The 15552-nt window shown below is 40.0% G+C and overlaps 1 protein-coding gene across 1 annotated transcript in view; it reads left to right on the plus strand.

Moving 5' to 3' along the window:
* The first annotated feature begins 685 nt into the window (after nucleotides 1-685).
* The window catches only part of LOC136864634 (syntenin-1), a 161230-nt gene continuing 146363 nt past the window's right edge, over nucleotides 686-15552 (plus strand). Inside the window, exons 1-2 of the mRNA XM_067141885.2 lie at nucleotides 686-821; nucleotides 1041-1099. Of these exons, the coding sequence (XP_066997986.2) occupies nucleotides 1049-1099 (51 nt within the window). The 5' untranslated portion in view covers nucleotides 686-821; nucleotides 1041-1048. The remainder of the gene's footprint in view (nucleotides 822-1040; nucleotides 1100-15552) is intronic.

Here is a 15552-nt window from a genome sequence, read left to right on the forward strand (position 1 = left end):
TTGTGTATGGTACAATAAATCTTGAAAATATGTTATTGTGGGATATGACTGAAATATTCTTTTACGAAGTTTAAGTTCTCGCGTAGCTTTGCCCGAAAGCGTAAGTAGGCCAGGAACTCTTTGCCCCCTTATCAAATAAATCTCCAAGGATTGCCCCGAAATAAATTAAAATCTACAAAAACATTGATGACCAATGGAGATTATTACCCGTCAGTATTTTCTGAAGACTTTCTTTCTAAAAATGTGGACGCATTTTGGTTTTCCATAAGAAATGCAAGAATCTTCATGGAAATAAAGAATTCAAAGCACTTTTTTCCATTCCAGCGCCTGACTGCGAGCTATTATTCTCAAAATTCAGTCTTATCAAAACTCCCTTAAAAATCAATTGAATTTAATTTCTTGGTGCACAATGTGTGAAAAGTTACACTGGTACTGTTTGAGCCCAGCAACAAAATGATCAACTCGATGAAAAGAGTGAACACCAGATAAGTTTGTACTTATAACGCAAAAAGAATTGTACTTTTTATCATGGTAGAAATAACAATATGTTTGTGATAATTTTACTTAAAACGCGATATTTTCTGGACTAGATTTCGTATTTTGTTCGTGGTGATTGGCAAAGCTGTTTGTTTGGTCTGTCACCACTGCCTGCAGATCGAGCAGGCAGTGTTTGTCACATTCATTCCCTTATCTCTTTGGTCACGAGACTCTTGCGTCATAAGAAGACACGAGAATACGCGATTCGCTGTTGAATCACGGGCTTTGTGTCGCGTAATTGAAGTTGACATTTGTAGCATTTCGCGCGATAGCTTTGGTTGAAGGTGGGCCATTGGTCCGATATTCTTATTATATTTTTTACATTTTTGTTAAGGTTGCTTTATGTGATTGTGTGTTTGCGTTTTATTTTATTGCAGTGACATTGGTTTTTATGTGAATTGTCCGTAGAGCGCTGGAAACCAAGCAGTGTTTGTTAAACTGTCGAGACGTTTTCTACATGGAGATGATCATTGTAATCTTATAAAAATTTGTGATTGTTTCAGGAGTTAAAATGGCTTTGTATCCATCCCTTGAGGATATGAAAATCGATCAGCTGACTAGGGTAAGTTAAGATTTATTAAATTGCACGCTTAGACCTGCAAGTGACCTTAGGTCGTGCGTCCGATTTCGTAGCTGTGCTTTTCAGGCACAGTTGGGATTATGTATGTAGGGAAGTAATGATCAATTCTGAGGTAAGATATGTTTAGGAGGTATGCTGTTTAGGATTGTTATGATGGAGCGCGTTTGCTGTGCGGTTAGGATTGTGCAGCTGTGAGCTTGCTTTCGAGAGATTCTGGGGGTAGAACTATAGTAACCGGGCCGCACTCATCGATTATTACATAAAATGTTACTGTGAATGTTGCTATTCTCACCTTAAAATGATCGTGGGAGAGAGATGGTGTTCCGTGGTTGATAGAGTTGCTGCCTGCACTCACCAACCTTAGTAACATTAGGAGGAGGTAGAATTTAAGCAAATTTTACTTGGATTTCCTTTCAGTGGAGAGATGTGTTCATTGCGATGTCTTGGATCCCACCATCCCGCCTCAAAATTTACATTTACTTTTATAACCCAAGGAAGAGGGGCACTCGCCATTGTCCATTGCTGAATTACAAACTTGTATTCCTATTAGCCAACGTAAAGTCGTATGTGAAGTCATTCACATCACTTATGATAACCAGATTGTATTACAAACCCTGGGAGAATAAAAACACAAACAGGACATATAAAGGAAACAATGCTGAATACAGGGTAGGAATGATTTTATATCAAACGTACATTAATACAGCAGAGGGTACTGTGCTGCAGCGGAGATCAGGAATTCGTGCACCCTCTGTTCTAGGGGGGAAGGAGCTTTTGATCAGGGATTCGGCAAGATTTCCTACTAAGTTCTTTAATCTTCGAACACTCAATGTTATGAAAAAGTACTTGAAAACTTAATTCGGCTTAGCACCACTAGACCCTGTAGAATGCGCTATAATCTCCGTATGTCATTCTCAGTTATGAAGAAAGTAGCATATTACCAGTGTAGACCAATGGTGTCTGCACAAGGGAAACTGCCAGGCGAAACTAGAGGCCTAACCTGGGTGCTTACACCCCCCAGGCCTCCTATGCTTGTTCCCAAATCACTGCTCTTGTCCACCCCTACCCTAACATATTCAGACCAATGTTTTTGTCCACTCCTACCCTAACCAATCCAGACCAGTGATCTTGGACAGGTCACTGGTGTTTCCACAAGAAACTAGAGGCCTAACACTGCTTTGCGGCAGCTCTAACCTTTGCTTGTTACCAAATCTCTGGTCTTGTCCACCCCTACCCTAACTAGTTATTAAGTTCTTAACTAGAGAGGTTGGCAGCCTTGTCAACTGCCCGACCATGTCCCCCACGAGAAAGGAGTGAGAAGTAAACAAAAGACGGTCACTTTGCATGTAGCTGAGACTAATATCGGTTAGCATGGACGGTAGTAATGATCTATGGTTTCCCATTCTCACACCAGGCAAATGCTGGGGCTGTACCTTAATTAAGGCCACAGCCGCTTCCTTCCATCTCTTAGGCCTCTCAGGTTGTGAGTTGCACAAATAGAAGTCCTCTCAGTTTTAATTACTGCGTTGATGGGGTGAAAGTTCCTATTGGGGATCATTGTAAGTACTTAGGTGTTAATATAAGGAAAGAACTTCATTGGGGTAATCACATAAATGGGATTGTAAATAAAGGGTACAGATCTCTGCACATAGTTATGAGGGTGTTCAGGGGTTGTAGTAAGGATGTAAAGGAGAGGGCATATAAGTCTCTGGTAAGACCCCAACTAGAGTATGGTTCCAGTGTATAGGACCCTCACCAGGATTACCTGATTCAAGAACTGGAAAAAATCCAAAGAAAAGCAGCTCGATTTGTTCTGGGTGATTTCCGACAAAAAAGTAGCGTTACAAAAATGGTCCCAAGTTTGGGCGGGGAAGAATTGAGAGAAAAGCTTTAATTTCTTCCGTATGTGATTTTTTAAAAATTTTTCTTCAACCTGTGTAACATTTTCTGATTTCCTTTACTATCTTCCTCAATTTTTTGAGTGAACAGTTCCCAGCTCTTCTCTTTTTCTTCTTGCACTACTCTTTTTGCCTGGAGTTTCTTATTCCTGTGCCAGTCTTCCTATTTCTTCATCGTCCTTTGGTACAATTCCCCGAGTCTTGAGTGATTGTTTAACACCATTTTTGTTTTTCTTTGCCATGTTTCTTTCTTTAGTTGTATTCCTTACTCTCATTCCACCAACTTGTTTGTTTCTCCTTGACTTTACCTTTCTTTTACCACATACTTCTATAGCATAACTATTGTTCTAAATGCATGCCACTCATCAAGGCTACCTGTCTCATCAGCAATTTAGTTGCTATCAAAATTTGAAAATCCTTCTTGATTTCTTCATTCTTCAACTTCCATTCCTTTAATCTCTGGCAATAATTTTATTGCAGGTATAGCTTTAACCATGCAATTTCAATCCGCTACTAGAAGTCTGTGGTCACTCTCCAAGCTTTCACTTGGGATAACTTTCGTATTTCGCACTTTTCTCCAATTCATTTTATCAGTTATCACATAATGAATGACTGTCTTTGATTTTCCATCCCAGCCATATTTACCGTACGCGCACCTTTTAGCGATACATGTACACTCTAGTGCTGAATAGGTTGACCTCGGGAATCTTCGAGATTCGTATTGGCGACTTTGAAACACAAAGTATGAATTGCTTATCCATTGCTGTGTGACATCTGGCGTACACTTTACGTACTAGTAGTGTTGTTGTTTACACAGCAAAGCCAAACTATAGAATTCATGCTGGGAACAAGATTCTCATCGAGAAATGTTACATAATATTATATAAAGTGTGTATGGCTCAGTTGTTGGCTTAAGATAATAAAGGTTTAGAAAATTCATATCGATCGATCATATTATCGATTCAATTCAGATTTCATTTTCATTCAGTTGGCAGTATAACCGGAACCGTGAGAGCTCCCTCCTTCGTTCACCCCCCCCCCCCCCCCGTACAAAGAAATATCTATAAAAGGTGTGCGGACTACAGTAATCTTATGGCTATTCTGGTTTTTAAAGAATGTGTTTTTTATTTAAAATTAAAAAAAATTAGAATATGTTTCTTGTTCCATATCCAAAAGGGTCCTTCTGTTACTAATTATTATTATTCTTATTAACAACAATTCAAAAATACAGGTAAATGGGTGCCAGAGTTCACCACAGGACCCTTCATATTTAAATAATGGTATAGCAAATGAAAATCTCATTCCAGGTCATGTTCATGAATTGCAAATCTGGTATTGTGTTGGGCCTTCTATATTACCCTAGGCAAATGCTGGGGCTGTACCTTAAGGCCACACCCGTTTCCTTCCTATTCATAGGCCTTTCCTATCCCATCGTCGCCATAAGACATATCTGTGTCGGTGTGACGTAACGCAAATAGCAACAACAACTTCTATATTACCCTCTGAAAATGATGGAATTTAGGAATGTACAGAGGGAGTTGGTCTTGTGGTTAGGATTGCGTAGCTGTGAGCTTGCATTCGGGAGCAAGTATCTGCATGGTTTGGGTCCACAGCTGTCAGCTGCATTTTGGAGAGATGGTGGATTCAAACCGCACTGTGGGCAGCCCTAAAAAATGGTTTTCCGTAGTTTCCCATTTTAATACCAGGCAAATGCTGGGGCTGTACCTTAATTAAAGTCACCACGAACCTGCTACGCAGCCGTAGCAGGGGGAGAGGTGATACTCCCACGTGGAGCGTCCCAGGTGGCGGATAGGGGGGGTCCTAACCAGCTTGCCGACGGACTTGAGGGAAATAAAATACCTCTCGCGGACCAAACACACACCCCCTGTGGGTGGGGGAGGCTGACGGATAAAACACCCACGGTATCCCCTGCCTGTCGTGAGAGGCGACTAAAAGGGGCGACCAACGAAAGATTGTATTAGAACCATGAAGCTAGTTTTGATTTGTACCATCACGCGCAGAACACCATCGGTCGCTTTTACTTGCGAGTAGTACCACTCTGTTAGGTACTCCATAGTTTTGTGATTCGTTGCACTCGAGTGGGGTTCATTGTGGGTTTCCAGTACCCGTGAGTCGTGCCCATGTGTGCAATACCACAAGTCTGGGCGTTGCCTGCGAGTTGTACCCGTGTGAGCGACACCACGCGTCTGGGCATAGCCTGTGAGTTGTACCACTATACGAGCGACACCGTAGGTCTGCGTTGCCAGTGATTAGTACCCACTCTGTAGGAACACCACGGGAATACCGGCGCCCGTGATTAGTACACCTAGGTGAGGAACCTCATCGGTTCGCGTTGGCTATGAGTGGCGCCATTGTGTGAGAAACACGATAGGTCTGCGTTACCTTTACGACGTACAATACTTGTGAGTAGTACCTTAATGTTTGGAACACCGTGAGTTTACGCTACCTTTGATTAGTAGCGCAGCTTGAAAAATATCATGGTTCTCCTTTACTACCGATAAGTGCCATTAGCATCATTGTGATTTATAAGTGGTCCCTTGGTCACTAATACTATTATTTACAATCTTTTTTGAGTCTGATCCACTGTTTTATTTGTTTTTGTTTTGTCATTTCCATTCATTCTTCATGACATTTTTTTATTATTTTTTTATTTTGGTCAGTGGATGCTTTTCATTTTTTGTTATCTCATTTCGTACCATTAGGGGCCGATGACCTCGATGTTAGGCCCCTTTAAACAACAAGCATCATAATCATCATCAATTAAAGCCACAGCCACTTCCTTCCCACTCCTACCCCTTTCCTATCCCATCATCGCCTTAAGACCTACCTGTTTCGTGTGACGTAAAGCAACTTGCAAAAAAAAAAAAAAAAAAAAAAAAAAAAAAAGTTATTGAACACACTAAATTCTCTAGACATCTGTACAAAAGTCAATCAGGTTTGCAATGGAACCAGAAACTAACAAGAAAATAAACTTTTAAACCTCCTAATCAGTAGAAATAATGACAACCTGTCATACAAATTATACAGAAAGCCCACTCAGACTTGACGAATCGAACGAGACGCACATTAGCAGGACTGAATACAATGATTCACAGAGCTATTTCTATACCAGTAAGCACAATCGATTTCAGTGAAGAGAGGCAAATAATTTAACAAATTGCAAAAGAAAACAACCACCCAGCAGGTATGGTAGATAAACTATTAAACAAAAGAAAAACACCCAAAAAAACACATGAAAGGAAAAATACATCGTTCTCAACTACATTGACAAGAACACATACAAAATAACTAGCATTTTCAAAAAACAGTTTGAAAGTAGCTTTTAGAATGAACACCACATTGCAAAGGCACATAACAAATGCAACCTAAACAAAAAAGACCTTTTCTCCAAGTCAGGAGTTAATGAACTCAAGCACCAAGAACCTAGCTGCAATGCCACACATGTAGGCCAAACAAGACTTAATTTCCACAAGAGATACAAAAACACAAAAACTCGATCACGTGCAATCAGCATTCAGCCTTCGGAGAGCACACATCAAAAATAAATCTTAGAATAATAAAGAAGCAACCAAAATTTATATTGCAAAAAAAAAAAACCTGAATGACCATACACATTTAAAAATTCCTCCCCTCTTTGCCCCATTTATTTAACATCAGTGTTCTCCCCAGAAATTTTTCTCAGCTGGGTGGGGAATACTACATAAACAAAAATATTTCGATTTTTTTTTTTTTTTTCCTCTCAGGGCAATGACAATAATATTAATGCCGAAATTGAACTATTTCAGTGTTATCACGAAAAGGAGATAATGGAGTATTTTCAATTTCTAGTGTTCTACTGCTCGTTCACAAAATGGTGACAGATGCAGGAATACTATAAATGCGGGCAACATAAAAAATATGAGGAAAGCAAAGTAATAAAGTGCGGATAGTGTATTTGGACATTTTTCGTTATGTAAATATTACTATCATTATAAAAACAATAATGGCATGTGATAGGCGATCTATGCGCGTATGAAAATGTGGCCCTACCTAAGATGAATTCTAATGTTTAATTTGGCAAACAAACAGCCCCCGAACCATGGGAATTAACCAAGGAAAGTTAAAATCCTCGACGCAGTTGAGACCCCTTAAACCAAACGCCAACACACGTTAACCATTTAGCTCATACTATACATAACTGTATCAAAATTTTGCAACCATGATATAGGCCTATGCGGTGAAAATAAAAAGCGTGACTCTTACGCCGTTTCATTTCACTTTTCTTTACACATTTTTAATCGTTGGAAACCTTTAAGTTCAGTTCTCTTATTGCAAATTAAAGATATATGTGGATATTACGGTGGTAACCTGTATTTAGGAAGAGATTCCATAGACCCTTCGCGAATGATAGGTTACATACACAACACGGCGCGGTTCCTGCAGCTCGGCTCAGATGATGCCATGGAGGTTAGAAATTCAACGCGTCGCATCTCGAACGATGTCACTGTGGCCTGTGGGAGGCTGCCAACTTACGAACTAGTTACAAGACTAAGCTATGAGAAAAGATTATTGGTCTGGCTTGGTTTGGTTCGGCTTGTAACAAGACTATTGGGCAGAGGGCAGCAAAGTGGTCAACAGGCCTCTAGCATCTCCACACACTCCACAAGGTATGACGCGATTAATCACCCTGTGATTATACAGTTAAAACCTATCTGGCGCACTGCACGATTTTCTCATTTTCAATGAAGTTGGCAGCCCTAGTCAGCCTATACCAACACAGAAAATGGTGGCAAATTTGAGTTTTACACTCTCTACTTTTTATTTCTTGTAAATAATAATACTTCGTGGTCGGTTAGTGGGTCGAGGAGAAGCGTTGACTCCAGGAAGCTCGTAGTGAGGTTGCGTGTGAATAACCTGCGCATAGCACTCCAGCCTACAAGATCCTTTCAAGACTAGCAACTCATAATCGCTCTTACATACTTGTGTAACAGGTTGCCACTGTTATATGCTAAGAGTATTGAGCAGTCCCTCTAAATTAGAAGAACTTTTGCGTATAATTTTCTTATGTACGATTGATCAGTATGGGAAAATTGTGGCAGAGAACAAATAATTTTTCGACGATCGATGTGATAAAACGATAGTTCGAGAAACGATAGATGCGGGGAAATTTAACATTGGTTTATTTGAAACATTTTTGGACCGAATAAATTCAACGATGAATACGGGAAAAAGACAGTTCCTGGAACGATGCATCGAGGTTCTACTGTACTGTCTAATTCCATTCTTTTATTTAGTCACGTCATTTGCTTACATTTCTTCTTAATACACAAACATACATTAGAACATGAAGTAACATACCCCTCCCCTCTCCAATAGGCAGAACCACTTTGAAGTCTTTTTGATTGACACAGAAAATGGTCAAAATGTTGAAAATGGTCTTGAAACACTTCTCCCAACTTTCCTCCACACGGAGCAGAGTCGTTAACAAAATCAGTTCTTTGAATATTAAATAAACAATCAAAATTGACAAAGCAAACCAAGCTCCCCCCTTTTTACCCTACTTAACACCTGGACAGCATTTACATTCTTTGCATTATTGCTTAATGAATCATTCAGGAGGAAATCCTACTTAAATGTCTGAAATGTGGGTTAGGATATTCTTATCTGTAGTAAATTCTCCAAATTTACACAATTTACACACCGTCCTTCACCACCTGAGACTATTTTTTTAGTTTTTCATTTATCCTGGTACAGTTGTTTCAGTAATAAATATATAGAATAGGCCCTAGTTATTTAAATTCACATGGGCAGCAAAAGAAAGTACCAGATATTTTGACGTTTAACCACATTCATGAGAATTACGTGAATGAGCCCTTTTCCAAACAGCGAATAATAATAATATTATTTGCTTTACGTCTCACTAACTACTCTTGCGGTTTTCGGAGACGTCGAGGTGCCGGAATTTGGTCCTGCAGGAGTTCTTTTACATGCCAGTAAATCTACCGACACGAGGATGACGTATTTGAGCACCTTCAAATACCACCGGACGGAGCCAGGATCGAACCTGCCAAGTTGGTGTCAGAAGGCCAGCGCCTCAAACGTCTGAGCCACTCAGCCCGACCAGAACAGTGATACCGACATAAGACTAACTTCACTAACATGTACTAATGTTCTTAAGAGAAAGGGACTTTGTCATCTTGCACCAACAGCATCTGCTTTTCAAATTTCTCCAATCATTGCAGTTACGCAGAACAAAAAAGGAGGAAATTTCATATTGAAAATAAATGTAGAGTTCACATTGCTAATACCAATATGCAGTGTCAGAAAGACAATTTTATACAGATTTATAAGTGAAAAGGAATGGCACATGATCCTCTACTAACCTCTTACCTTTGATTTCCATATGTGAATTTAGAGATATTTTTATTATTCTCATGGTAGATGAAAAAACACATCAATCTGGTTTCATGACCATTAGCAGTATGGCTTCAATAATAAATTCAGAAAGATTGTATGTCAAAACAAAAGGTCATACTGCTCAGCACTCAGCTGTTTCTGATACATGTGAACTCGAACCAGCTGATATTACACTAGTGTCCAAAAGTTAAGCATAATCACTAAACGAGGCCATACCGCCTGATAGGAATGTTAGACGGATTGCTGAACAAACAGAAGCTGAATCACACACCATGTCACGCAACTTGTCCAAAGAACAGTGTCAGAAAGGTTCTGATAACTAAGGTACTCCTTTGACAACAACTAACAAAACTTGGAAATGTCTTCCACAAAAAAATATGCTGTTGGTAGGGTGTATGGTTACCCCTAATGGCCACACATGCTTCACAGCGACGTGGCATGCTCTCTATCAGATGGTCCAAGAGCTCTTGTAGCAGTTGATCCCATTCCACCGAAAGGGCGATGCGAAGAGGGGTCATTTGTGGAGGCTGATGGGATGCAATTTGCCTCCGCAGTGCATCCCAGGCATGTTCTATAGGATTCAGATCCGCAGACCTCGCTGGCCAGTCTTCCCCAGCCAGAAATTCATCCACCAGAGCAGCGCGGTGCGGTCTGGCATTATCGTCCATTGTGAGGAAGTCTGGACCAACCGCACCTCTGAAGAGTTGAATATGTGGTCTCTGTACCTCATCCCTATATCTGTGAGCGTTGTGTTCCTCGAATCATCCATGAAGATGTGCAGGTCCGTACGACCATTCAACATGATGCCGCCCCACACCATGATGCCACCAGCATCATACTGTTACCGTTCCATGATGTTCCTGTGGTTGTATCGGCTACGCGGTTCTCTCCAGATTAATGTGCAACGGGAATCGTTCTGCAAACTGAAGCGAGATACATCTGTGAAGAGCACATGCCTCCATTCATGGTCCAGTTTTGATGTTTACGGCTCTACAGTAAACGGGCCCATATCCGTGTTGGAGTGAGCGCAACGCATACCACTGGACATCGGGCAAACAGCCCTGCTGTTCTGAGTCTCCGGTACACAGTTTGCCGGGAAACGGCAACCCCTGAGATGGTTGCAAGCTCCGCCGACAATTGTCTTGCAGGTGCACTTCGATTTTGTTGGGTGGTCAGTCTTAGTTGACCTGGTACTGGCCTACGACTAACATCTCCTGTGTCTCGAAATCGTCTCAAAAGCCTGGAAATGACACTTTGTGGCACGTTCAAGGATGCGGCAACTTCGGTCTGTGTCTGGCCTGCTTCCAGGCGGCCGAGTATTCTTCCCTGCAAAACTGGGTCCTAATGGCGTCATTGTGGCATTATGTTGTCATGTTCACCATGAGGCTACACTCCGCATGCTATAACAGGGCAAACACAACTGAGGGAATATGGGGTGCAGGTACTGGCTATGTTTACCTTGCGGTTACGCTGCTAGTCAAAGCAGGGAACACTCCTTTCCTATACAGAGCGATCACGTAAGGTTGGTACGTGCATATGTTGTGCGATTTGCAGTCTATTTCCTGTTGTCCTGCTTGCTCGTAACTTATGCTTAACTTTTGGACACTAGTGTATTTAATAGTTAGGGAAAATATCTTGCCACCCATTACTGCACAAAAAAAAAAGATTGTGCCTAATAAATGATACGTGTAAATAAATATATACATACACAAGGGGTGTACTATATTGTTTTACACTTTATTTTTTGTATGTCTGGGTATGGTTCACATTTCACTTTTGAAGGTGGTGACGTGTAACTAATGTCTTGTTCCACCGTTTGGTAGCAGCACATGCACATTGGCCAACGAATGCACTCGTCATAGCCATTTCATAACACTGTCAGCGTAGGAGCAGAAAACGTGGAAAGCAACCGTCAGGGACGGAGCTGTACGACTTGGTTCCTATGGAAAGAAGGCGTGTCCTCTTCGGAAATTCATCGGCGCTTGGTGCCAGTCTGTGGAGTACATGCGCCGCCATGGAAAACCGCTTACAACTGGGTGGAAGGTTGGAAATTAGGGCGCACATCTGTGGAAAGCGAACCAGTTCTGGAAGGAATGTGACAGTGTCAACACCAACCAACATTCCCCGGGTCGAACAGGCCATCCAAGGAAACAAATGCATCACTTTTATGGAAATTCAGGCAGCCATGGGAATTAGCCGAAACACCCTGCAACTGATCATGCATGGCCACTTAAAGTTGGGGAAGGTGTCATCCACGTGGTTGCCCAGACTCTTGTCTGCAGACGAAAAGCAGAGGCGTGTGGACGTGTGCAGAGAACTTTTTCAACGCCATGATTAAGATCCGGCCGACTTCATGGCTAGGCTTGTGACTGGTGGTGAGGCATGGTTCCATTACCATTTCTTACAATGTTAACTTAGTCCAACAATCTTGGAGATGTTATGAATTATCGAAGACTTTAAACATCATTTAGAGCTCTAAACCCATGGTACCATACTAAAAAAAACTATAAAATTACATTCATACGCTCCAGTTCTACATTCAAAGAGTGTTCATGAAATCACTGTATTTGGTGAGGTTATCACTGATCCATGCATTTCCTCACTGGGAAACATGTACTAGTCAAAGGGTAGTTCTGTCATTGTTTTCAGTAGCAACAAAATCTTTAAGCAGTGTAGGAGATTAAACAAAATTGTTAAAGATTCAGTGGAATTGTTGGAGGAGATTCAATATGCACACCACATATATACGTAGATATATTTATATAATTCTTCCAATCTTCTTTCAATTGTGAAAATTTCTGACAGGCATGAAAAAGGAAAGTTGCTTCTAATGCAGTGATTGTTTGCCTTGATATCGCTGGAGTGCTCTTTTAGCAGATGTTCAGCTGTTACATTTGTTGGCTATTTACATGCTTAATAAATGTGAATATATGATCTTTCGTCAAACTTTACAAGAATAATTTTAAACCTCTATTCTTCTAAAAGAAATAACTTCAGCTGGGAAACATGTGCCTTTCTAACCTGTTTATCCTTGTCTAGGAAAGATAAAATAAGACACAGTTCCAGTAAATTGAAATTGTATAGGGTCTAATCCTTCTGTAGGAAAGTTTTGCAGTCCTGCTCTTTATTTTGGAAGATGCCACACAAGCACAAACTGAAACTATTATTTTGAAGTTAAAAGGTTTCTTTGAACTATATTATTTCCTGGATCTTACTTAAATGCATTTGAACTCTCTGTAAACTTTGCTCCTGAGTTTCATTGATATCATTTTTGTTATTTGAAATCTTATCCCAATGTAACAGTCAAGGATCATTATAAGGGTAATTAAATATTAAAGATGCTGGTGATGCATTAGTAGTCAAATGAGTGGATGAATTTGATGCTAACATGATGTAAGGTAGACTTTCATCCCAACGAGTATTATTTTGACTGTTAAAGAGAGTAAGAGCACATTGTACATCCTTTCTTTCAACAAGATTGCTTTGAGGAAAATAAGAACATGCTTAACTCCTACCTCATAAGGGAAAGAAGACAAGAGTTCACTAGTGAAAATTTTAGCATTATCTGACAATTCTACGTGGAAAGGGAAAAAATCGAAAAGAATTCTATCCATAAAAATATTCACAGTAATTCATGCAGTGAAGGCTCTGACCAGGTAGATCATGGTAAACTTTAAAAGCACATCTGTAGCAATGAAAGCTCCTGTATTTCCTCTACACCGTTCGAATAATTGGTCTATAACGTCCACATGCAGAACATCCGAAAGTTTTACAAGTTATAAACTTCATATTTGGTCTGTATTGTCAACGTTAATGTGTTCATTAAATTACAGAAAAGTCCCACCTATACAATACAAGTTCACAATACTTATTTTATATATTACAAGTGGATGTTTCATTCTTCATAGAGATCATCAGCTTAAAGCTCAATCATTGATAAAGTTAGAATCAAGGTACCGTTGTAGGCAAGATCTATACAAAGTTAAAATATTCTAAAAGTACACTTGTATATATTGAAAATGTACATACTAAAATACATTCAGAAGTTTGTATTGTGTTAAAACTTCTAATAAGATTAAAGATATTTCATTATTCAAAGAATGTGTGGTATATGAAGTGAAGTGTGTTATGAAGTTCTCTTCAGAACTAGACACTTAATTTAAAACTTGTACTGGCATTTAGTAAAATAAGTCAAGTTCATATCATATGCTCTGTTATGTAATGAATTGAATTAAACTTAAGGATTGACACCATGTCAACTGTTACTAAATAATACTTGAAGTGGGGTTTTTCTTGTCTCAAATTAAGGTCAAACTGGTAATGTATGTTAAACTGAATAAACATCCTCGCTGGCCTTACACTACTTGACCTGTATAAAGTTGCTGTTCACTGGTTGCCACACTTCCTTAATGAAAATATCCTACCCACCATGTTACTGTACGGTATGGGAGGACATAATTCCCAAGGGCTTAGACCAATTCACTCGCATCTCTTCCCCGGAGAATGTCTATTTTGATGTATGCATGCTGCTCAACATGGTTTACTTACATCTCGCACAACGCTCGCCACACAACTAATTTCATAGTGCTCTCTGTGCTACTAGCAGCAATCGCAGAGCTATCTGTTGTTGTGAATACACACTATGCCTGCATAGCTTTCATGTGGTAAATAGCATTATGTGATCTGCCCACATATCTGCAAGAAAAATGAAACCGTTACTTCAGCGGCTACACTAAACACAGAAAGGGGGGCAAGAAAGTGTGATTACATGGTACCAAAAACCACTACATGCTCAGTGAAACATCAGCTGAAACTACGCGGATCCTCGCCGATAACACTAGAAAAAATCAGTAGGGCCTACGAGATGACAATAAACCAGGAAGGTGGGAAGGAGCTGGGAACCTACCAATGGCATGGAGATGGCTTAGGTTGCAGTTTCCGAAATAATCAACCATGATCCTTAATTTTCAAAATATTATTTACAAATGGACTTTACAAATTAATTCCGAACAAATTCAGCCATGCGAAAGGTACCAGCACACAACTTGTAAACTACGAATTACATATTCTTTGATACACACCACTTAGACGTTCCATGATAATTGCTTCCTACAAGTTCAAAGATTCAAACAAACTATACATCTAGTTACAAACCCAGTTGTACAATGCAATTTAGTACGTAAGAAGAAACTTAATACGCTGTTACAATTTACAGTGAAGTTAAACGTGCTTTTCAAAAACTGACGTACATCAAGTGACACGGAACTACTAGAGGCAAAACCCCAAGGTAAATATACAAAACTACAATTTACATGTTTAGCGAAACAAGGAACGGGGAATGCCTTCAAAAACAAACAGGCAAGCCCAACTGAAAAGTTAAGGCATCAGAAATAATTGAGTGGCGAATCTAGGTGAGGTTAGGGCAGACTCTTATATGAAAAAGCAAGCGAACATTACAGGAAATTTAAAGTGGAACGAAAATCAGGAGTGCTTACCTCTAAATGGCACATCCCGGTAGCGAGGTGTCGCTGACGGCATCAAAACTTTGGACGGTCAAGAGACTGACAGACAGACCGCTCACAGACCACACAGACCACGAAATGCTGCCTCGTTCTCATTAAAAAGGGAACTCTGGCCTTGGAGTAGCCAATCAGAACGCAGGGGCCTGCCTATCGCCCCCCCGAGACTCACCAATCACAACTCTTACTTCTGTCGCGATGTTAAAATACTTTCTCGAATACATACGATCGCGAATCTTCCATTTCCAGAATAGTCAGAAAATGCTTTCTAGAATACATAACCAACAAAAGGCAACACACCCTGTTCACAAATTCATGTGACAACTTTCTGGACAGTTCCAGTAAATATAGAAATGAAATCTACTATTTACAAATACCATATGTTACCAAAATATTACACTGTACAGGTTAGGTCGTTACATGGAATACAAATGAAACATATCACCACACTTCAGATCATACAGTAAGTACTACGGAAGGTTTACAAGTAAAGTCTTCAATAAACACTTTCCACTTCCAATACATTCTACACCTGTGACAAAAAAAATAGTTGCAATGCCTTTTGCCCCAACCCTCGTATTTTAAGGTCGATACTATTATT

This window comes from Anabrus simplex, chromosome 2 (genome assembly GCF_040414725.1).
Source record: "Anabrus simplex isolate iqAnaSimp1 chromosome 2, ASM4041472v1, whole genome shotgun sequence".
Classification (NCBI taxonomy): Eukaryota; Metazoa; Arthropoda; class Insecta; order Orthoptera; family Tettigoniidae; genus Anabrus; species Anabrus simplex.